Source organism: Anastrepha obliqua, chromosome 5 (genome assembly GCF_027943255.1).
Source record: "Anastrepha obliqua isolate idAnaObli1 chromosome 5, idAnaObli1_1.0, whole genome shotgun sequence".
Lineage (NCBI taxonomy): Eukaryota > Metazoa > Arthropoda > Insecta > Diptera > Tephritidae > Anastrepha > Anastrepha obliqua.
In genome coordinates, this window is record NC_072896.1 from 82,296,121 (window position 1) to 82,320,339 (window position 24,219).

The window sequence follows — 24,219 nt, forward strand, 5'->3', positions numbered from 1 at the left end:
GAACCTCAATTATGCCTCAGCGTCATCGAAAATTTGGACCATCGGATGGAGGTGTGTCACTAAAGCCGCGGCAGCAATTTGGCCAATATTTTGTTCTGTGTGTAATTGAGCCATACCATTATTATCATAATAAAGAATAGTGATAATAATTTCTTACAAAAATTGTATTTTATCCAAAATCAACACCGGCCCTTGAAACTTAACCACCCTTTATTTGATTCCGGAAGCAAAAAATTTCGTGGGCTTTGATTTTTTATTCAATTTTTTCAAGTATTCAGGCAATATTGTCCTTTGCACTTAAGGCCAAGAGATAGAACTCAAATGATAAGGACAGGTGGGGTGTGAATTCATGAAATTTGATACGTAGGATGAATATATATTTTTTTGTAATTATTTTTGGGAATAAGTTTACGCCCTCGTAAAAGAGGAGCCGCTGCTGATACTATTTTTGTGTTCGCTCTAGTAATATACTGGTGATTTGAAAGTGTATGTGTGAGGTTTCGATCGCAGTAGTTGACATTCGTTTGAAGCGTGAAGATCCTTTTTCATTTGATGTCAAAAATGTCTACGTTCGTCCCGAAAACACAGCACTTGCGGGAATGATATGTCTAACGAGTTGGATGTTGACAGATCAAACATCGGTAAACGTTTGCACGCGATAGAAATGGTCCAGATAACTGGGTGCCACATCAATTGAAGGAGAGAGATATCGAGAGACATTTGATGATATGTGAGATGCTTCTTGAACGGCAGAAAAGAGAAGGTTTTCTGCATCGCATCGTCACTGGCGATGAAAAATTGATTTATTATGATAACCCTAAGCGTCGAAGAAGTTGCCCATCGACAGCGAAAAAAATAAATAATCATGGTTCATCTTGTGGGATCAGAAGGGTGGTATCTATTATGAACTTCTTAAACCATCTGAAACCATTACTGGCGATCGTTACCGACTGTAGCTAATGCCGTTGAATCGAGTTCTTAAAGAAAAGCGGCCGGAATGGGACGGTAGATATGACAAAATGATTTTGCTGCATGACAACGCCAGGCCACACGTTGCTAAATCGATCCAGAAATATTTATAGGAACTGAATTGGGAAATCTTGTCCCACCCGCCGTATTACCCCGACATTGCACCTTCTGTTCTAATCAATGAAGTCACCCCTTATTGAAGAGCCGTTCACTTCTTACGAGAGCATATTAAACTGGCTCAATAAATGGATCAAGTCAAAAGAACTCGAATTTTTCGTCAGAGGAATCCGTATACTGCCTGAAAGATGGAGTAAAGTGGTAGATTCCAATGGCGCATACTTTATATAATATTATGTATCATTTAATTGTTTAAATAATTCGTAACTTTGGCTAAGAAAGGAAACTTATTCCCACCACTTATTCCCATACCCAATATTATTATAGTTTGCGTAAACGCCGATTATGTGACACATAGCGCCAAAGTTAACGATTTCCACTTATTTATATCGTTTGCGTTTTGCCTCAAATGAGTCCAGTAAGACCAATGCGCGTTGTTTCCTCAAGCAGGCTGCGTCGCCAGGATCCTCCATCGTCTGTACCCTTGCGGGTTCCACTCTAAAGCCATCGTTGCAATTTTTTGGGCTAGTTTTCTGAGCGTGGGCCCAATCCATGTCCACTTCCTCTTACGGACTTTGACGCCAATTGTAACTGGATTGCATCTTTTGTGCGGCGTTCTCTAACCAGTTTTTTGACTACCAAGCGCGTATTATTGTGCAGAAGCATCGATTACGTTTGCACTTTAAAAACATTCTCATTTGATGTTGGCCAGGATTCACGGCCATACAATACGAAGGATTTGTTGTTAAAATTAAAATTGCGTATTTTCGTTTTCTCCGTAAGCTGCTTGGAGTATCACAATTTACTCAATATTCATCGGATTCATCAGCAAACATCTCAAATTAAGAATCTTAGCAGCTAGTCGAAGGAAAGATAATGTAGCTCATTCTCAATGCATTCGACCCAAAGATGTGCCACCTAAGTATGGCAAAAGCCGGACAACGGCAAAAAAAATGCTCTGTACTACCTGCATCATCATCATCATGCATGAATCATTGACGATACCCCATGGATTATGCCCAGTAATTAGTCCTAACAGGGCTGGTATCCCACTCGTCCCCTGTCCCACTCCACTTAGTCAGGCCGTTTTAGGGAATACCAGCTTATTTTGGCAGGTGTTAGCACTGCACCAAGAACCGAAACTTATTACGGCGTACCGTGATGTACCTAACTCTTGCCGCTATGCTTGGCCTTAAAATTGGCTTCAGTTCAATTTGACACTCAAAAGAACCGCAGTAAGCTGTGCAATGCCATGAGTTAGATTTGTGAGGGGGTTGGACAAGTCTAAGCACTCGGTAAGGAAGTCCATTGTTTCACACCCGGATAGATTAGAGTACAAAGAATAGAGAGGCGGGATAGATACAATATGGATTGTAAGACGGAAAAGTTGGCTTGATGTCTTGCTTCCGCAAATCTTTTGGATTCAGCGATGAATCTTAAGAGATCCGGAAGAGGAAGACTATGAACTTTACCCATACTCAGTACATTGCAACTCAATAGCCTAAGTCTGATTCTAGAAAACGCCGGACAACTATGAGAAAAAACTCTGGAGTGTCCTCATTCTCAAGACAGGATAGGCATATTGGGTTGCCAATGATTCCCATGGTTGCCATATGCTGACCACAGGCGTTGTGCACTATGACTATACCCACCAATACTCTCAGGTCCTTCATACTAAGTTTTAGGAGAAAGGTCGCTAATTTCCTGTTTGGTTCTTTCTCAAAGCCCTAGGCTACTCTGCAGAAGTTCAACTCAGGCCAACATCTTATATGGGTAGACCTCATGAAGTTGTCAATCCTTAGTTGAATCGACGCAGAATTGACACCTAGAAAGGGTTCAGGGCCTAGTGGTATGCTTCTGTGACAGTTTATCAGCAAACTCGCTCCCTCCAACACCACAATGTCCATGCATCCAAACAAGACAAACTTTGTTGTGTTTTGAAACACTGTTCCCTTTTGTCTTAGATTCACCGACCAATTTCGAAGAGCAGCGTGGCAGCCGATTGTCCGCTGGCATCGAGAACAGCGAGCACTGCTCCGACAACTTTTGGCATATCTGACAGTAGCCAGAGGTTTCTTCGTTTCCCCAGATTCGACGAACTTCTCCACTTTTCCAATTGATGGCGTTGGAAAAAAATTAAACGAATGAAGTTAAATCTCTATTGATTGATACCAGGCGTCTCATGAGAATGTCATGCAAGAAGATATCTGCGTATTTTCATTTTACTTGACTACAATTTTCGAAAATTATCCAAATACACTTCGTATAATCAAATATTAGATTTTATTCATGATATTTACGCGTGGTATGCGAAATAAATGTATAACTCAAATACTAAAGAGTTTATCTCAAATAGTTAATCGCAGGCACGTCTTGTTATTCTGTATTTATGTATATTACATATCAATTTTCAAAATGAAACTTGTTCACACTGGGTTAAGTGATATGTATGTGTGTGTGTACGCTCAAAGTTCCAAGATAACTTAAAATATATTGCTATGAATAGACTTGAAATGTCTAAATGGTTACAGTATTAATACATTTCAGATGTTAATGATTCGCTCACTTTCTTTATACAGTGGACACTGGCTAAGTTGGATACTACAGGCCTTATGCCCAAATTGTGTGATTGCCCATGCTAAAGAAAAACAAAAATTTACCTATGCATATAATTTGGGGAAAAATAATTCCATTATTTTTATTGTTTATTTTGGGCAAATGGTTTAACACTGTTTAATGGTCGATCATTAGTTTCTGGCCTATGCCACGACTACTAACAAACCAAGAACAGTTAACGATTTTTTTAGTGTGAAATGTCACCTTGGTAACGAGCATAAACTTAAGATTGTTTGATCTATGTTTTACGAGATACAGCCACCCAGCGAGAAAATAATGGACTTTTTTCCACCCAAACTAATATATATTTGAGAGAAACGCTATAAAATTAGGCTTTATATATGTATCTTTTATGGCGCAAAATTAATCCCACTTGAATGATTAACATACATAACTCGTATATTTTTATTTTATTATTCACAACTTTCTTATTTATCAAACGATTTTCTTCGTTAGTGGCTTATAGAGATATTTTCTCTATATAGAGAAAAAAATTCATAAATTTTTCCTCTCTTTCTGTTTTTTTATTAAGTTTTTCTAATAGCGCTCGCCTCTCCGCCTCTCCGAGAATATTTTTGCTTCTCATAAAAAAATATCTGCCGTTCGGAATCGGCTTAAAACCCTCCATTTGCGGAACAACATCAAGACGCACATCACACATAAAAGAAGCAGCTCGGCTAAACACCCAACAGGAGTGTAAGCCCCAATCATATTATATTGTATAATATATGTATATACAGTGACGATTAAAATGATAGCAGTGCGAGACATTGTTTGTTTAAACTATTGATTTTTTTATATTCATATTTTTTTTTCTCATTTTTTAACGAAAACACAGTTAATATTACAACCATACCCGTATAACTCTATGTTTCAAACTTCATGCAAAATTAAAAAAAAAAAAACTCAACAAATTTTCAATAAAATTTGAAACGTCTTGTTCAGCATTTTTAGAATAATTCTGGGTATGTAGTTTTCAGCTCATTCAATTTGGATATAATATGAGCCAGTTTAAATTGATGCAAAACTCGCGTTGAATTTTGATAATTTCTTTGTCGACGGTTCCTTGGCCGTGATTGACTAGTGGTTAGGACTCTGGGTTGTGGCTGGCTATGTATTTCTTTCCATATAAAGAATGCTCGAAGCATCTTTACTTTAAATTTGTACAATATTATATCAAAAGTGGATGGGTCACAATTTTTCTAATAATGCTGACGAAAAAGTTTGAAATTGAGGAACATTTTTTAGGTATTAATAAGTAGTCTTCAGCATAAGACCAGATATTAATGACTGCTGTGCAAAAATTGAGAAAAAGTGTGTCCAACCTCCGATATACACAGCCAAACGCTTGGATACACTTTCATTTCTCGATTTTCAAAATAGCGATTTTACCACTTCCTGAGAGTATACAATTTTAAAAATATCGTCTCTAAATTTCATGAAAATCCGAACATAACTTACGGAGCTATGTGGTTTTAATTAAAATCCGTCTGGAGTTACTTTAGGGCTGCTGGAGAAACTTTAAACGCATTTTTCTCGAAATAATATTTTCATTTCTTGGCAACATTATTCTGATGTATTTGCCTAGGAAGCAGTTTGAATTTTAACTTTTTTATATAACCAAAAAATGGACGATGCTTAAGAAAAAATGTGCTTTAAACATTTATCATTTTGCTGAAGGCTAGTGCGACTACAGGTCTCTCAAGAGAGAGTATATAAGTACATATAAATATTTAATTAGCGCTTACACCCTTTTTTCCAAGAAAATACCCTAGGAAAATATTGCTATTATCCCTTGTTTGTGAAATAGCACTGCCGAAGTAATTTTGACAAGCGGTTCCATAGAAGAAGAAAACAACGTTGCCCCTTTTCATTTGAGAAATATTAAAGCACAAAAAGTACATATAGGGGTTTTTTAAGAGGTGTTATTTTGATATTCAAAGAAAAATGCTATTTTTCTATATAAATTATCGGATGTTTATTTCATTATAAAGAGGAACGTATGTCGTTAATAGTGGAAAATAACATCAGGCAAATGATTACCACGACCACGCTTACAGGACAATATCATTTTCATGAAATTTTCCATAACCGAATTACAAAGTGGCTACCTTTGAAGTCTTGAATCGACCCTGGGCTGTTGGCATAGACCTTCTCTTTCACGTGGCCTCAAAGAAAAAAAGTAACAAGGTGTTAAATCACGAGATCTTGGAGGCCAATTGTGATCTCCTCTTCGAGAGATAACACGGTCCGGAAATTTTTCCCTGTAAAAGATCAATGGTTTCGTTGCTTGTGTGACACGTAGCGTAGCAACGTTGTCCAGATCAATACCATCCATCCATAAAAAATTGTTAATCATCCTCTTTAACACCTAACACCTGTTATTGGGAAACCCTTTACATTTCTGTGCAAAACCTGGGTTGCCCTGTGATTTTTTTTTTCAAAAAGAACCTTTTGGAAATAGAATAATCAAAAACAGATATAATCGAATATAAGTAGTTATATGTGTACGAATATATTTAAGAACTGGGTATCGAATGCAAAAATTTGACATGCGAATTTTTTCTTTCATCATTTCTTTATATGGAGTTAGCATTTTTTTACATGGAGTTTTCAAGTTTCCTAAGATCTGTATACTAACTTTAAAACGATAAACTTTGATAAAACCACATTGAAAATTATAAGAGAATACTACTTTTTTTAACAAATGCTGTGGGTTTTCCTGTTTCAGATGATCCAATTATGAGTAGCCTTACGCACCGCAAAACATCGTATTTTTGTAGATCTTTAGGAGATTTACTGCAACCCCATTGCGTTTTAGAGTCAAGGACCATTCTTGTGATGTTGTAGGGTTTTCTATCCAACATAAGAAAAAAATACTGTAGATCCCTGAAACATATATTTTATGAACTGAGAAAAATATACCAAAAATTATTCAAAACTGTATCAAAAAAAAAAAAAAAAATTAAAAAAAAGCATTTTGTTTTGGCCTTGCAAAGACTCCTACTCGTAAATAAATGAAAATATAAACACTTATTTCATTAAATAGTTTGTGCGACTCTCATTCATATAATAGGGGTGCCCAAGTTAACAAGTTTTACTGTACGAAAGTCTACTGACGCGTGTCGTAAACATAGGTTTTTGAATGTTTACTAAAGTACGTACGCAGGTATGATTATTTGGACAAGCGGCACGTGCTCAAAGCTTTTTTCGTTAAAATGCTGCCTACTTTAAAAAATTTCTTTCAAATAAAGGCAGAGTATCCGATTACATATGTATGCATGTCTATTTGTGCATAAGTACTACTGTATGTTAACATAAAATACATATGCACGTGCAAGTGTAAGAATTGTGAAAACCGTCATTGCATAATGATTTTAAGTGATCGAGATGAGTGAAAACTCCAATCTATTTTATTGCTTCTCACTTGGTTGGAAATTGAATATACAAATTAAAGTTCAGCAGTAAAAGAAGTTCCAACATCTGTCACTGGATGATTTTTTAGCACGATAGCTATCCCTTACCATGTGATCCAAGTAGTTTGGAAATTGTAAATTTTTCGGAAAATACGTTTGATTGTATGTAGGCTTGAGTATAATAAGAAGTAGTCTTAAACATTTAAAAAAAAATTAATTATTTTGGGATTTCGAACCATCGTTTGCGCTGTACGTTCGCTAAATGGGCTGAAAATCAATTTGAAGGTGGATCGAATACTTAACGCTTAACGACGAACCTAATTTTTTGCTCAGATAGTATAAGAATAATGGATTTGGAGTGAAAAAAACACGCTTGACTTTTAACAGCCGATTAAAGTCACTGGTGTTGTTTTTTATGAGGGGAGCGCGATTAACGAATCAACTTTTTTTAACTGAAGCTAGGGTTGTCGTTGTTGTCAATATCATCCATGATACTCAGACCTGATTTTTAGCTTGAGTTTCACCGATCAGTCCAAAAGAGCCTCGAGGAAAATTGTATGATTTTTGAATTGATAAAACATTTTGCGGCTAGCTGACCTTCCGTGGAGTGAGTAAATTGTTAAAAATAATGATTGCCTCAAAGTAGATCTCTAAACCCAGTGCGCCTTCTGTTCTGTTGGCATTCACAATGTTGAACTTTCTTACTGCTTATTTTTTTGCACTTTTGAAAATTAGTCAAAAAGTACTGCCACACGGAATTATTATTAGCTTCTTTAAATAGATTTTCGAATATGTTTTTCAGTCGGTAGTGAATGAAAATGATCTCTATTTTCTCCGACTGACCAAAGTTGGAGTGCAGCGTAGGAAGAAGAGCATAATCCGAGAACACCAACTGCGGGCGAAGTTTAGACGGCAATAAAAAAAATATTTACAACTTGCTGCCGTCAGATTAAACGCTGAGAAGTTGGTTATGGGATCAACTGTGGATTTAAATAAAGAGTAAAACAGCTGAAGCTCTGCATTTGTGATGGGTGGTGGTTGGACTCCGATGACGACATTCAGAGGTTGGGAATTTAAGAAGGTGATAAGAGACTCCCGATGAATGTCGTTTAGTGTCTGTCTGTAAACTGTCCTCCGCAATAGTTGTAGTCGTGTTTGACCTTAAATCTCGTTTCTATAGGAGAGGAAATGCCTCCTGACTCGCCTGAGAGGTGTCTCAGCCTCTAGCAAGTGCCTGCATGGGTGATGCTCGCGATAGCATCCCAGGAGGTATTTCTCGCTGAGTATCTTATTGCCCGTATGGAGTACTGGAAGCCACGACGTTGAGGTGTTGCTGTTAGTAGTAGTATCTTACTGTGCCCGTTAACTCGGAGCGCAGAAGCCTCATCGTAGAGCTTGGGGACATCCGGTCACTGTACTGATGACAGTATTCTGTCTAGGCCTGTCTCGTGTAAAGTGCCGTCTCCTTTATTGCTGTCAGCTCAGCCAGAAGAGTACAGAAGTGATTAGGTGGATGTTAGCACCGAACACACGTTCCGTAATTGCGACAGATGGCATGTGGAAAGCGATGTTCTGAGGGAGCAGTTTGGCAAAATCGCGCCGACTAATGCTATTGGCAAGATGCTTAAATGCGAGGGTGCTGGTATGCGGTTAAAAGACAAAGACGCAGTACAACAAAGCGAGACCTCACAGACAGAGACACAAGAAGACAAGCCGGGAGGAGGCTCCCTCCGCTGAAGAGGAGGAGGGATTGTTTTAGTGGCCACACCACTCGACGTAGTGGACGACGGTTGCTGTAAGTGCGAAGGCATTTTGAACCCTACTTCACCCACAAAAAAAAAAAAAAAATACAGGCGCTAATGCACTGTTTTCATTGAAGGCATGCGAAGGCATTTTGAACCCTACTTCACCAAAAAAAAAAAAAAAACAGGCACTAATGCACTGTTTTCATTGAATGTTTCAGCATCCGAAAATATAAGAAATATCTATTGAATTATTTTAAAGAAATTTGATGATTTTCGCGCTCCCTTCTTCCTTCACTCATAAGCCATTTTTCATCCGCAGCAAGTTTTGACTCCTTCCACTGATTTCCAAGTTGGCCACTGGTAAATTTATCAAAAAATTCATTATTAAAATCTCATTTATAGCAAATGCTTGGTTAAATACCAGCTGGGTATAGGCAGCAGAATTGCAAAATAATAACAGGGTTGCAGTATCGCTGTAATTATCGAGTACAACGAACACGACCCGAACTGATTCTGATAATTTTCACTGCTACCGATAATTTTGCATACATTGCAGATATCTGAAGAAAGATTATTTGTTTTCCAAATAAAAAGCCTTTTATTTGCTATGACAACCCTTTATTACTCGATGGCTTTGTAATTATATAAAATTATATTAATGCATTTAAACCTATACGCGAGGGTTAAACTCGAAAAATTGAGTAAATTGTGTGTTAATATTTGCGTGTACTCCATTTCAGCATGAAGTATTTACTTTTCTCTCCGACAAAATTTAGAATGCGTTGATAACATACATATCACTTTCCAAAGAAATCAGGCTACGATCCACCCACCCACTAAATTCAACTGTGCGCTAGATTTAAGTTAATCCACAGATAACCGCCACTGACTTTAGACGAGCATAATAATGCGATGGCTCAGTGCACTCGACAACACGCCGCCAAAATCCAAATGGTGGTGGGGTTTTTCACTTTGCTATTGTTGTTGTTTTTGTTTCGCATTTCAAAGTCTTAAGTGTTCGCCCTCTTAACAAATTTACATTACAATCGCTACTGAGAATATGTTCATACACACACACAGGCACTCATACACATATGCGCATATGCTTAGTAAATGGATGGTTGGTTGGTTGGTTGGTTGGCTGTTTTGTTGCGGTTATTGTTGATATCTTAAGGGAATAATAATTGTTTCAAGTGAAACAATGTATGTATATATATTTTTTTTTTACAGCTAGTATTGTATTGTATTGTATCATACTCCATTATTGTATGTAGTTAACTCGCTGATTGTACGATTGTATAGCTATGAAGTATATGTAAATACCGATGTTGAATTTACCGCACACACACTTGCGCACATATCCATATGGTTGAGTATCTCCAGTGGTAAGTAACTTGACTGTTCATTCTCTGCCGCTAACCCCGCAATTTTTCTGCTTCGCCTTCTTGCCCGCGTCTTGCTTTTGCTTTTGCCTTTGCTAGCTTTGGCTTTTTGTGTTTTGTTGAGAATGTGATTAAATTTTGCTGATATTCACTTCAAGGAATTATAATAACAATAATAACAACAATCCGCAGAATTCGTTGTTTTATTTTTATTTTTGTTTTTGTTTCCTCCTTCTTCATTTCTAGATCGTAGATACCGTATGCGCACATATACATATATACATATTTACACAACTTATATCCCTGCAAGAACAGTGACAGGAATTTAACCGTTAAGACGCCTTCGATTCGGCACTTATCTGCTCGCTATCTTTGGGCTCTGCTTACTTGACGAAAATATTGCATGTGAAAGTAACAACAAAGTTATCGAGTAAGATGCGCCGCTAGCGACTAAAACTGCTATAGCTCACTAGTTTTACAAAAGTCCTCTTTTTTCGCCAAGACTTAGCGGCTGGCGAATAGACGAAGCAAATGAACATATGTCGGCAACGCGGGAAGAGAACTGCTTTAAATTAGTGTGCTGGTAAGGCAGTGTGGCCTAATGAGCTATAGTCATACTCGCTAGCGGCGAATCTTACTCGATAACTTTGTTGTTGCTTTCGAATGCAAATTTTTCGTCAAGTTAATCGACCATAGAGATAGCGAGCGGGGAAATGGCGAATAGAAGGGGCCTAAACAAATGTATTTTTTGGCAGCTTTTTTCCAGCTGTCAGCATATTTTTTAAACCAGGCGCTTCAGCTATTCCAAACGAAGAGGATTGTAGTCATTATTGATGGCGATATCCAGCAATGCTCAGAACAAAGTTTCCGTCACATTCTTAATGATAATGGGGAAAAAGTTGATGGCGATATTTCTACTCCTGTGATTTGCCCGCTTTTAACTTATGGACTTTGCCGACAATTAAATTACAGCAAAATGAAAACAGTGATTCAAGTTAAAGGCAAGTTAACAGCGTTGATTTTGGTTACATCAGGATTTCGGCAAAGCGATAACTTAAGCCCAGCACTGTTCAATGTTATTATGGTTGAAATCTTAGAACAAGTTAAAACAGCCGCCTCGGGTTTCCGCATGACAACTGATGTATGTAGAATAATTTTCTTCGCAGACTATGCTATGTTGATAGCAGAAAACGAAGATGACCTGTAGAGACGACCCGGATTTATATCCGGCCAAGGACTGTCACTCCAGCAGCATTCCCCGTATGTAGGTAGGGGGAATGTTTGTGCTGCTACAACAACAACAACAACAACATGACCTGTAGAGATTACTGTTCAAGTTTGAGAAAACGCCTTCATACTTAAATATGCAGATATCGGCGGAAAGGCCAAAGACAAAGCGCGATAACCGCTTACGCGATCTTGGCCGAGTTTAACAAAGCGCGCCAGTCGTTTCTTTCTCGTGCTAACCGGCGTCTGTTGGGCACACCAAGTGAAACCAAGTCCTCCTCCACCTGATCTTTCCAACGCAGAGGAGTTCTTCCTCTTCCACTGCAATCGCCAACTGGTACCGCATCGAATACTTTTAGAGACGGAGCGTCTTATGATAGAAGACCAAATGACGAAATTAAAGAGATTTGTGATGTAACAGACATAAACTAGTGACTAAGAAGAAGGAGTAAAATGTGGAGAAATGTTTGCAGAATGTCGAGCGAACGCATAGCGAGCATGGCGTTGAACGGCAGGATGATCCACACCATCCGAGCGTCCACCGAAGAGATGGCATGAATGCTGGGCATCTGAACCCCCTGAACTGCAGTAAAAGTTATCCAAATATGTGGTTGTAAGCAAGAATTTTCCTAAATAAACGAAGAAGAAGAAAATATAGCTATACTGCTCACTCTAATGCTGCTTTATGATCAACAATGAAGTAAATAGTCAGCACATACGAAAAATCAGAATTGATGTAATTTTTAGTCACAGTTGATGTACAGTGACTCACAAAAGTATTTTGCATGAGAAGACAAATAAGTTCACGCTTCAATTCCTGTATATTTTTTAAATTCATTTGTTAATTATTTCATAAATTCTTAAACATAAACCTTATATCTACATAAACAATGTATTAAAACTTTAAAAGAAAAATATGTTCCAATGTAAACGTAAAAAAAGTAAAATAAAATAGAATTCATTGCTCACAAAAGTATTTTGCTTTTGATTAGGTGGTGTACAAATATACTAATTTCTATTAATTTAATATTTCGTATGATAACCATTATTTTTGGAAACTGCTTCCAAGCGCCTTGGCATAGATTCTATTAACTTGCGACAAAAGTCAAGAGGTATTTTTCCCATTCTTGGAGTAAAACATCTTTAAGGTAACTTTTTGACGAAATTTTGTGTTCTCGCCCTCTTTCTTCGAGATAGGCCCACAGATTTTCTATGGGGCTGATATCGGGACTTTGAGGAGGTGTTGGCAAATGTTTTGTATTAAAAAGTATCCACATTTTGACATCATGAGCTGTATGCTTGGGGTCGTTGTCGTGTTGAAACAAAAAGTGGTTAGACGACATTCCCATTTTTTCTGCACTGGAATGTAAGTTGTCTTTGAGAATAGACAAATAAAGATGTTTATCCATCGTTCCATCTATAAACACCAGCTTTCCGACTCCTTGGGCCGACATACAACCCCATACCATGACGGAACCTCCACCGTGCTTAACAGTGGATTTAACATTTTTTAATCGCAGCTCTTCATTTGGCTTCCGCCATACCATACGACGTCCGTCCGGACCAAAAATGTTGTATTTGCTTTCATCACTAAATATGACGGTTTTCCAAAACTCAAAACTTTTGGTTTTATAGGTGTTGGCGAATAAAAGCCGCTTTGCTTTATTGACTTGTGAAATCAGTGGTTTTTTCCTTGCTGCACGACCGTGAATATTGTTGCTTCTGAGGGCTCTGCGCACTGTCTCATCGGATACTTCAATCTGAAAGGTTGCTTTTATTTTGTCATTGATTTTTGGGGCTGATAAATGTGGGTTTTTGCGATTTTCTTTCAATATTTGGCGTTCTTCTCTCTCAGTTAGCAACTTTGGTCGACCAAAACGGGTTAAATTTTCTAAATTACCGCGTTCTTTACACCGTTTCATTACATTTTCTATCATTTGGCGGCATCGACTAAACATATTGCAAATATATTTCGTAGATTTTCCTTCATTATGGAGATGTAAAATAATTTTTTTTTCAGCTGTAGTTAGTTCTTTACCCTTTGGCATTTCCGATATGCACAGTACCACAATTACAAACGAAATGAACTCAATTACAAATAAAATTGATTATAATACGCACTTGTAGCCACAACTTCAGCGAAAACAGAAAAAGTAACTGAACTGCGTCCAGTAACGGTATCTATAAACAATAAGCAAAATACTTTTGTGAGCACACATTTTCATTGCTACGCACGTTTTTTGTTATATGCACCTAACGGTACAATTTTTGTGCATGATGTGTAGCCCAATTGCTAAGACAGTGCTCAATAATGCGTGTAAGTATTAACATTTTTATTTTCGGATACTTAGTACATACAAAATCTTAAATTTGTACATACGCGCTATTATGCAAAATACTTCTGTGAGCCACTGTATGTAAATATCCATCGCAAATAGTTCAGTGAAATCGGAAAAGGACACAGGGATATTAGATTACCAGGTTTGGACTTCAATTATGGTGGAGAATGAAATTAAGCGAGTAACTTTGGCTGCCACGTCATCGGGGACTCGGAAGCAGAATTCAGAATTCTCCTTTCGCACGTATTCACGCACTAATCCAATCACAAGGATGATATATTTACCACATTTGCTCTTTAACTGTGGTGTAAAAGAAAATTTTGAAGAGAACTTCGGCTATCACGTCACTTGAGAAATGTAGTCGAATTCTGCACGATCATTTCACATGCATTCACACACTCGTCCAATCAGCCGTTGTTCAGACGGCAACAAAGTATGATTGATTGATTTTAGCGTTGGTATCACCAACAGAATCTTTTTTGTAAATGTTTTTGTAAATACATCCCTAGTGACGTCAGCCCATCAGCTGATTCTGCCATCATAAGGATGAGAAATGCTTGTCATTCAAAAATTTCCAATGCTTTTGGACTGCATAAAACAATTATCAATTTTGAGTTCCTCTCTCTATCTCTCTCTCATGAGAAATGCAACTCTGGCGAATGCGATTATTTGTTTCCCATTTGCATATACATTTTTGGAATGCAAGAAAGAACAATATGGCCCCTTTTTTACCAACAAAAACAATATGCAAAGCATTTGCGCATGAATTAGTCAGAAAATTTTGTATGTACTAATTTTCATCAGCCAATTCTTATAGGGATGTTTATTTATGTAAGTATGAGTTGCTGTATTAACATGTGCACGTGTTTTGGGGTTGTATGTATGCTTGTATGTAAGGTGGATTGTGTGTTTTTATAAATGAATGTATCCAACAGATAGTAAACTGATAAGAATCCGAGTTGGAGTAGCTGCGGCAGCAGCAGCAGAAGCAGCAGCAGTCAATATTCCCCTACAGAGGTGTACGTCTATGTAGGCAGGTCGACTGACTGGCTGACTTTCTGGCTGGCTGACAAACGGCTTGGCCGTAAGGCTGCTTGTTTAGCCGGCTGATCGTTTGTTTGTTCGCTCATTCGGCCGGTTGGTTTATTTGTTAACTCAGCGTTTGGCAAGTTAGGTGGCAGACGGTAGGCAGGAAGTCCAACACTGTCAGGCGTGAATATGGACAATTACATTTTGTTTATTCGTGCAGATGTTAGTCAGTCGTTTTGGCAGTTATTTAGCAGTAATTTGAATTTCTTATGATTGGCATAGGAAATATGCTGTCGAGTCGGCAATAAGTACATGCATACGCACACATATGAAAAGTCATTAATTCTAGTGTTGTGTAGAGCTATGAGCATATGTAGAAAGAAATATTTCCATTTTCCAATGAAGATAGCGAGAAAATATAAGAATCCTATTAAGTGCTACTTTTAGAATGTCGCTAAAAATTCTAATTTCATAGTAGTTAGCTTACTCAAGCTTTACTGTGGAACATAGGAGAGTTAACCTCCAGGGGTATTTGGTGCGGCCTATGGGCTGGAGGAATCATCGGCCGTATTTCTTAAAAGTCAAGGCTGTAACAGTAAATGGTGAACGCTATCGCGCCATCATAAATTATCTCTCGTCTCGGAGTAGTGAATTGGCCACCAATCTCCTGTGATATCACACCTGCTTTGTCGATAAACCAGCTTCGAGTGAGGCATTGAAAGCCAATATTACTAAAGTTATTCACGAGATATCGACCGAGGTCCTCCAGCGAGTCATCTAAAATTGTAGTTTACGGATGGCGGAATTATGGCGCAGTTGCGGCTAACATTTGAAAGTTATTAGCTTTAAAAAATAAATGCCATGAATGGTTCTAAACAAAAGTAATAATGATTGCCCAATCAATTTAAATTTTCGTTATTTTATTTCAATTTAAAATTCGATACCTCTAAATTGATCACCCTTTATATGTTATATTTCTCGAAGTTTGCATGGGAGAACTTTTTTCCGATTTTTCAATTTTTCGCAGCACTTGACCAAAATTTGGTTTTCGCTAAAAAAATGAATAATTTTAAGATAAATTGTAGAACTAATAATTATTAAAAATAAATAGGGATACCTGATAACTTATGTGAAAAAGTACTATGCAAAATTTTAATACGAATTCAGCAGACTTCAAAAGTAAATAAAAAAAAATCAGAAAAACGCTTTAAAGTCGTGTAGGTACAGACACCCGGAACAACAGATGCTCAAATATTATTTACCTCGTAAATTTTGTTGTGATGTACTTGAGATTTTGACACAATATTCTTGAGATATTGTGCATTCGTTCAAATAGAACATAGAAAAGTTTAAATACGATACCCCCCCTCAACTCTCCTTTCTGAAAACCGAACGAAATGAGGAACTATCTCTGGAAACACAGTCGATATGCGAATACTCAACCTCGTAAAAAACTACCAAAATTATGCTTAGGACTTGGAATACGAAAACTACAAACTTTGTTTTATTGCTCTCTAGAAAAGACTTCAAAATACTGGTTGGAGTACTGACTGGACACTGTCTCACCCCACATCATGCAGCCAAAATGGGATTAGTCCAGAGCGGACTCGTGTAACAAATGCAACGAAGCGAATACTATGGGTACTTTGGAACACCTACTTTGCCACTGATCTGCTCTTTGTAGGGCTCGACAAATGTGCCTAGGATCAACATATTTTTCATCCTCGAAGGATATTGCTGACAAAAGGCTGAACGACTTGTTAAAACTTGCGAAGATGTGCATTGAGAATTACATGAAATAGTAATTCGACTTCAAATACAAAGCACTGGTAGCACAATGGATCCAAGAGGTCTAAGTGAGATCTTTTTACAGATCAGCCAGTTCTACCGACTCTAACCTAAAAATTTAGATTTTCAAGCTATACATGATTTGACTGATGCAGAAGATTCTTGAGTAGTTTATGAAATAAATCAATTTAGAATTTTTAATGAAAGTTTGGTAGCCCGATTTTATCCATCATTTTGCCACTTTGTTTTGCTTATTTGGCAATTTTTTTATGTTCTAAAGTCTAAGGCAAAGATGCAATTTTTTTCTTAGAAAAATCGGCTGGTCTCGTTTGTTTTTATTTGAAGTCTAAGCCATCAGCAAAATAAAGTCGAAATTTTTAATTAACTTAAATACCTAAGATAACGGCAGGTTAATTCGCCTCCATGAAAATGAACAAAGAGATTACGGCGTAGAAAAGGGACTCCTTGCATAATTAATGCCTCAAAGCGCGGTTCAAAGTTTTTATAAAACATTTCAGGAGTTTTTGTTTCAAGATATATCGGGAATTTTAAAATACCAATAGTCGGAGCAATAGGACATTATATACGAGGAGCGTTTGAAAAGTCTGTGTAAAGCCTGAAAGATAGCACTACTCGCTCATTTCGAGATTATGTTTATTTAGTAGCATCTCTTGGAAGAACACACATCAAGTTTTGACCAGATCGGGCTATTTCTTTGTGGAAGTCGAATGATTTTTCCTTTCCATCACGACAACGATCCAGCTCACGCCTTAGCAGTTGTGGCCGCAAAATTAATGGCATGAGGATTTCAATTCGTTCCAAATTCCCCCTGTTCCGCAATGCATCAACCTAAACGCAAACTATGTCGAAAAATAAAAAAAAGTGTCTCCAACAAGTAAATAGTTTTTATTCTTCTACAGACTTTTCAAACGACCCTCGTATATATGTATATAGTATAGTTAAAAAATTCGTTCAATAACAATTCCCAAAGTAATGTACAGTCAAACTTCTATAATTCGATCTAATGAAAATTTTCGACCGATAGGGTCTTGAAATTATAGACAATTTTTTTTTTAATATTTTTTTTTACTTAAGTAATAAACACATTTATTTACTCGAAATTACTAAATTAATCGAAAAAAAATTAATTCTTATGTAAAAGTTACAATGAGTTAAAATAAACAAAAATTAGTAACTGAAGACCTACTTTCTTTTTAGAGTTCTCAGTAAAAAGAGATTCTAATTTGTTCAAAGCCTTATAGTGATCGTCAGTGGCAGTGTTATTTGTTTCCAAATTATGTATAAATTCGTTCTTCTGAAGTAATCTTTTACAAAATCATTAGAAGGCTTATAAATATTTTCCTCCACTATACCCTCAACATCACTTTGCATGCCACTTTATTTCGAATATGCTGAGTTAGTGCTATAGTGCTTAATAATGGTGTTGCCTGTGAGAAAAACCTGCTAACCGTAGAATAAAAACACATAAAAAAAAATTCAAAAAAAAAAAAGAAAATACATAAAAATTAAAAAAAAAAATTAAAAAATAATATATGTACTATATATAAAAATAAAAAAATTAAAAAAGGATTTTCGCTTTATAAATATACAAATGCTTCAACAAATAGGTTAAAAAAAAAAAATAACACAATTTCAAATTTTTTTATTCTATGCGATTTAGAGAAGCTTGCGCCATTATTCCATTTACCTTCTGCTCAAATATGAACGAGACGGTATCAATATACCCCATAGATTGTCTGCAACATTTTTAAGGCATCTGAAGCCGAAATTTTGTTGGAATAACAAAATTTCAAAAAAATTCTTTGAATTTCCATCGTTAAATTCGAAGAACACACTCGAGCTTGACTTGTTTACAGTAGCACAGAAAACAAACTATGTGACATATCACGCTGAAATTTGTCATGTAAGCTTATAACAGTCCTACCAAAAAACAAAAAATTTATTTTTGCCATATGTCATCCCCGGACCGTTTTATTGATACCGTCTCGTTCATATTTGAGCAGAAGTATGTTAAATTTATAGTTAGAAAAGCTCGAGGAACTAAAATTTAATGCATACTGATCTCTAAACGCTATCTCCACTCGATTTAGTTTGAATATAGTAAATTCGAGTCAAAGAAATTCGAATCATGGAAGTTTTACTGTAGTTGTTTTTATTCAATTCAGTTGTATCTTTACCTTCGTCTCTTTATCCTTATCTCTATCCGTCTATTAATCTCTATTTTTGTTTCTATTTCTATCCTGCATTTAATATTTATCTTTTATGCTTTATCTTAATCTTCGCCTTTTTCCTTATCTCTATACTACTCCTTATCGACATACTTCTCCACTTTCACCTCTGCCCTTATATAATATTAAGAGATTAAATTTACCATCACTTTTGTCTTTGTCTTATGAAATTTTTATTTTTATTTTCTTCGCCTTTATCCCTTTCATCATACATACATATTCACCTTTACCCTTATCTTTGTATTAATCTTAATCTCAATCTTACTTCCAAACCGCTGCTTAACACGTTTCCTTAATTCAGTATCAGTACTAGTATTGAAGCATACATTCAGGATGCACATAGAAGAGTACAAGTTTGGCATTTGCTGTTTGGCCGTTTTTGAATTGAATTTTTTTGGTATATATTGAAGCAATTTGAAATTCGATTAATTTTCTTCCCTGCAGCCTCAAATTACCTCGAATGGCAAGTACCCTTTTATACCTTGGAAATACACACATATATACTTATACATAGTAAAAGGGATGTAAGGAAAACATGTTTGCGTAGACATAAGACTACGGATGAAGCCTTTCGCGCAGGAGCGTTTAGGCAATGTACTTCTTGGATCCAAGTGGAAATAGAAGCATTCTGCTGTCAATAAAGACGGGATACTTTCTTAGAATACAGAAGTCCTTGCAATAGTGCACAAAAACTCAGTGCAAAAATTAAAAGAAAAAACAAAAAAAAAAACAGTACGAAACGTCATCGATACAGATCCGAACCTAAGCAGCATGAGTCGTAGGACAAAAAGGGGAGACAGAAACTTCTGAAGGCATTTTTCTTATACACCCAAATACCTTCTAAGGCAACGGGTTAGCAAAGAAACCAGAAACCATTTATTCAGCTGCTCATAGTCGCTCTGGGGACTCACATCACAATAATTAACCCTAATCCCATGGCGATGTCGTTCGAGTCCGGCCCGTTTTTTATGAAACTACTGCGCGATGCATGGTTCATACCATTTGTTTATGATAAAATATTATTAAAATAAAATATTTTGAAACATCTCTTTGGATGTGTTTAAGAAAAGCTTAGCGTTTTTTTCTAATTGTCTGTTGGCGTCATATAGTAGAAATAAGCACCGACCCATCGACATCATGGGATTAAGGTGCCAAATGGAACGACATGGGATTAGAGTTAACAATGTATATTTTTGTTATGGGTCTGGAGAGTTTTAAAATGATTATTGAGTGTCAGGAATCCTTGTTTGAATCAATTCGACAACACTTCCAAATAATGGGAAAATATATTACAAATGCTGAAACATAGGAAAATAATGTTCAGCAGGCACCAAAATTTATCTTCTCTTTCTCAATATCAACAGAAATTTTGTTTATTGAATATGGCTGACTGCCCATTCTCATTCCCACGACAGTTGGTTCTACGTTTCCAGAATGAAACGGATGCTTATGCTGCTACAACAACAACAGACAAAAAATTTCTGCTCACCAGTTAATAAAATAAATAAAAAGAAAAAATTTTTGAAATTGATATGTTAGTTCAGCATTTACTTGGAGGTTTCAAAATCCATGTTGTTATGATTGACCTGGTTTGCTACCCTTTGACTACTTTTAACTAAACTGCATTTGGGGCTGAAAAAAGAGAAACCATTCAAGCCATTGTGACATCCATCCTAGCAACATTCCCAAGGAGAATATATCAAAAGGAGCTACAAACTGAAGTATCGAAGTAGAACACAAATATATTTTTTACTAAAAACCAGTTATCAACAGATATCAACCTGATGTTTAGAAAAATAGTAGTTTGCTACTCTCCTTTTTGAAAATTTCGATGTGGAAGATAAACCTAGTTCTGGTTACCCAACTGCTTGAAAAGTCAATAGAATCATCCCACAAAAAAGGGAAGAAGACGGTATAAAATTCTGTTTGCGTAATACTTCTGAAATGGAATTAAACCAAACGATTTTTCAAATCGTCGTAGCCGAATAGCTGACCGGTCACCCTCGGTAGTCTATGAGTTCGAAACTCCGGGAACGAAACAACAAATAATAGAAAAAGTTCTTTCAAATAGCGGTCACCCTTCGGAAGGCAATGCCAAACCTCAGAGTGTATTTCTGCCATAAAAAAGCTTCTCATAAAAAACCATCTACAACTCGGAGCCGACATGAAACTTAAGATCCCGCAATTTGTGGGAAATAGGAGGAGGAGCTCAGCCCTTACATTGGGTGTAAGCGATAATTATTATTATTATTATAATTTTTTAACCGGCAGTTTACTGGTGCTGAAAAATGGATCATATACGGGAATAAAGTCTGAAAAGCGGTTGGCGAAGCGAGCTGAACCTTCCGAAGCAGTATTGGAAAATTTGGTCTCCGTCTCGATAAGGGATCTTTACAGTTAATTGTTGTCAATCCGCACAATTCTCTAAGAAGCTCACAAATGACAGCTGTCAAAGAAAAATGATGTACGATGGAAGCTAAGCAAAAATTTTAATTAATGAGAGCCCCCCGTACAAATTTGTGTTTTTTCGTAAGGCAAAAAACCGAATTTCGTTAAAAAGGTAAGCTGATTTTATTAATTAAGATTAACAATAATTAAAAAAAATTACCGAAAACTCTAAAGTATACCTGGTGAATTATATGAATAGTACTGTGGAAAATTTTAAAAAGGTTATTTCAGTAGGACTTCAAAAATAAAATGTTTCAGAAAAACGCATTAAAGCTTTGCAGGAATACCCGTAGAAGGTTGACCTGAATAAAGAGATGCTCAAATACTTTTACGGCGTTCGACTTCAAATGTTGACGAAATATTTTAGAGTTTCATTTTAGAATAAATAATACCAAAAATTTTGAAAAAGATTTAAATATCTAAAGTCCTTTCTTGATGGTTCTCCTAGTCATAATTAAAGTCTTTTTATCTTTGACTACTTTTTACCCATCGAATACAAATCTTTGAACCATTAAATAAATAAAGTCCCTTCTTAATGGTTCTTTTAGTCATCATTAAAGTCTAAAGTTATCATTAAAGTAGTCAAAGATATAATTTTTATTCTTCGAATACAAATCTTTGAACCATTAAATAAATATTACGCGAAAATAAAAGCTTCCTATTGAGGATAATTCGCGAATATTACATAGTCATAATAAATTACATGTAGAGCGAACGTGATAACACGCAGATCGAAGACGGTATGGTCAGGTGTGAGCGGCAATAATGCAAGAATGTACGTGTACGATCGTATACCTCACTAAAAGCGCATTTGTCAGAAATTTTCAAGATGAAGAACAGGTACTATCGATTCCTAACTCCCTACTTCTACTCTAGGTCTGCAGGCGCAGCGACTCAAACATTTAGGATTATACTTCCGCCTGGCAGTGATAGTAGATTGCAGCAACGATGACAGATTACAAGGTTTCGTTTTGGGAGTGTTTGTTTTCTGGATAGATATAAAGTACACAACTTTCAGAAAATATTCACAAACTCCAATCTGGTTTGAGTGGCCTTGAAATTATAGTACAGTGGAATTAAAGCAAAACGGGTGGGAGAAATGTGCCCGCTCAAAGCACTAAGCGAGCGTAATTATACTTCCGGGTGACAGTAGATATGAGATTTTCCTATTACATGCCCAAAATCTTGAGATATATTTAAGGCTTTAAACAAATGTATACAAAAATCCGAAGTTTTCTAAAAAAAATATTAAATAATCTTCAATAAAATTCGTTCAAAAAATTATTAATTTAATACGAGTATTACCAAGCATAGTATAGTATAAACCGCTACCCAACACTAAGCACCAGCTGTGGATGCAAATGCATGCTCAAAATGCGCCCTTTATTTCAACTGTCTCTCTCCGCTTCTCTCATTCGCTCACTAACGCTCTCGCGATAAACGAACGCACGATAATGAACACTTAGTGAGTGACAAATGCCGTGACAAGCGAATGGGGCGTGCACCCCCGCCAAAACACTGATGCGTGAGTGAGTGTGTGTGCAAGCGTGTTTGTAACAGCAGTCAGTCACATGCACTACAACACTAACACACCAAAAAAAAAAAAGCACTCTGATTTTATCACAACAAATATATGAGAAGAGCAAGAAAAAAATGCACGACACCAGCAGTAGAGTAAAAATGTTGAATGTTGATGATTTTTATCGCTGCATATTTTATAACTCAGCGCCGACATACGTATGTATGTATGTGGTAAGTATTTATGTATGAAAACAATGCACGAACGGATTGTGAAGTGACGGAATGGCGATTTGGTGGACTGAACAATTGGAGTTTATTTAATTAAATCTTTTTTTCGGTTAATTCGAAAAGTTGAGTAATGCGATTAAAATGCACTTGCAATATGAAATAATTTGAACAGATTAAAGCTTCCTTTTATCGCTTTATTGATGAATAACTTGCCATTTCATTTTACATAAACATTGAATTCGTTTTAATTTAATGCTTAACTCCAAAATAGTATTATTTGCTTTCTTTGGGTTTTTATTGCTTATGTTTACTGATGTTTTCGCAATTTTCTTTTGTTCACTTTTTCGCAAAGAAGTATGTATGTTTGCATACCTCACTTTTTATCACAGAATTTGCATCAGCATTCACTGGTTGTTTGTTTTTCTTTCGCGCTTATCTTTCAAAGATTTAATTAGTGCATTTTTCGAAAAGCTAAAATTTACGCGCGCATTTGGAGCCACAAACTGCCTACTTCGAAACACTCTTGCGATTCTGGTCAAGTTTACGCAAAAAACACAAAGCGTTCATTTGAAAGCACAATTAAATAATGCCTTAAACGAATAACAACGCGCTGATTTCCAAAAAAAACCAAACACATTTCATAGCGGCTGAGTTTGTTAGTAACCGCGGCAGCAACGGACAACGCGTAACGAAATATTTTGGCGCCGACTAACACAAGTTATGTTACTCGTTTCACGTTCTATGACTAACTGAAATGGCCACAATGAAATTATTCCCAAGCGCTACACAGACATGCACACACACAAACTCAGCGTTGGATGTGCTCGTTGCCGCAATCGTTTGTAGAGCGGAAATGCGCTCTCTACGCGTCAAAGTGTGCTCTTTAATGGCGAACGCTGAGCGAATGGCAAGTGAATGAGTGAGCGCTTTGCTGTTTGTTGGTGTATTTGCTTTTGTTATTTGCCAGCACAGCTGATGTGTAGCCTACAAGAAGTGTTGTTGCTTTTTGGGGGCGCATTTACTGCAACTCCCCAAAAGGGGTGATAAGTTGCAGCAGTGGAAGTAGCAAATTGTGTTTTGGTGCAGGATATTTCTGTTAAGGGCGGTGGATGTACTGAAATTGCTATAACCTAAGAGAGAGTAAG

General features: G+C 36.6%; 1 protein-coding gene across 1 annotated transcript in view; it reads right to left on the minus strand.

Moving 5' to 3' along the window:
- LOC129247085 (zinc finger protein ush) overlaps positions 1 to 23,802 on the minus strand; it is a 99,284-nt gene extending 75,482 nt beyond the window's left edge. Inside the window, exon 1 of the mRNA XM_054886000.1 lies at positions 22,631 to 23,802. Within this exon, the coding sequence (XP_054741975.1) occupies positions 22,631 to 22,637 (7 nt within the window). The 5' untranslated portion in view covers positions 22,638 to 23,802. The remainder of the gene's footprint in view (positions 1 to 22,630) is intronic.
- Positions 23,803 to 24,219: the final 417 nt, after the last annotated feature.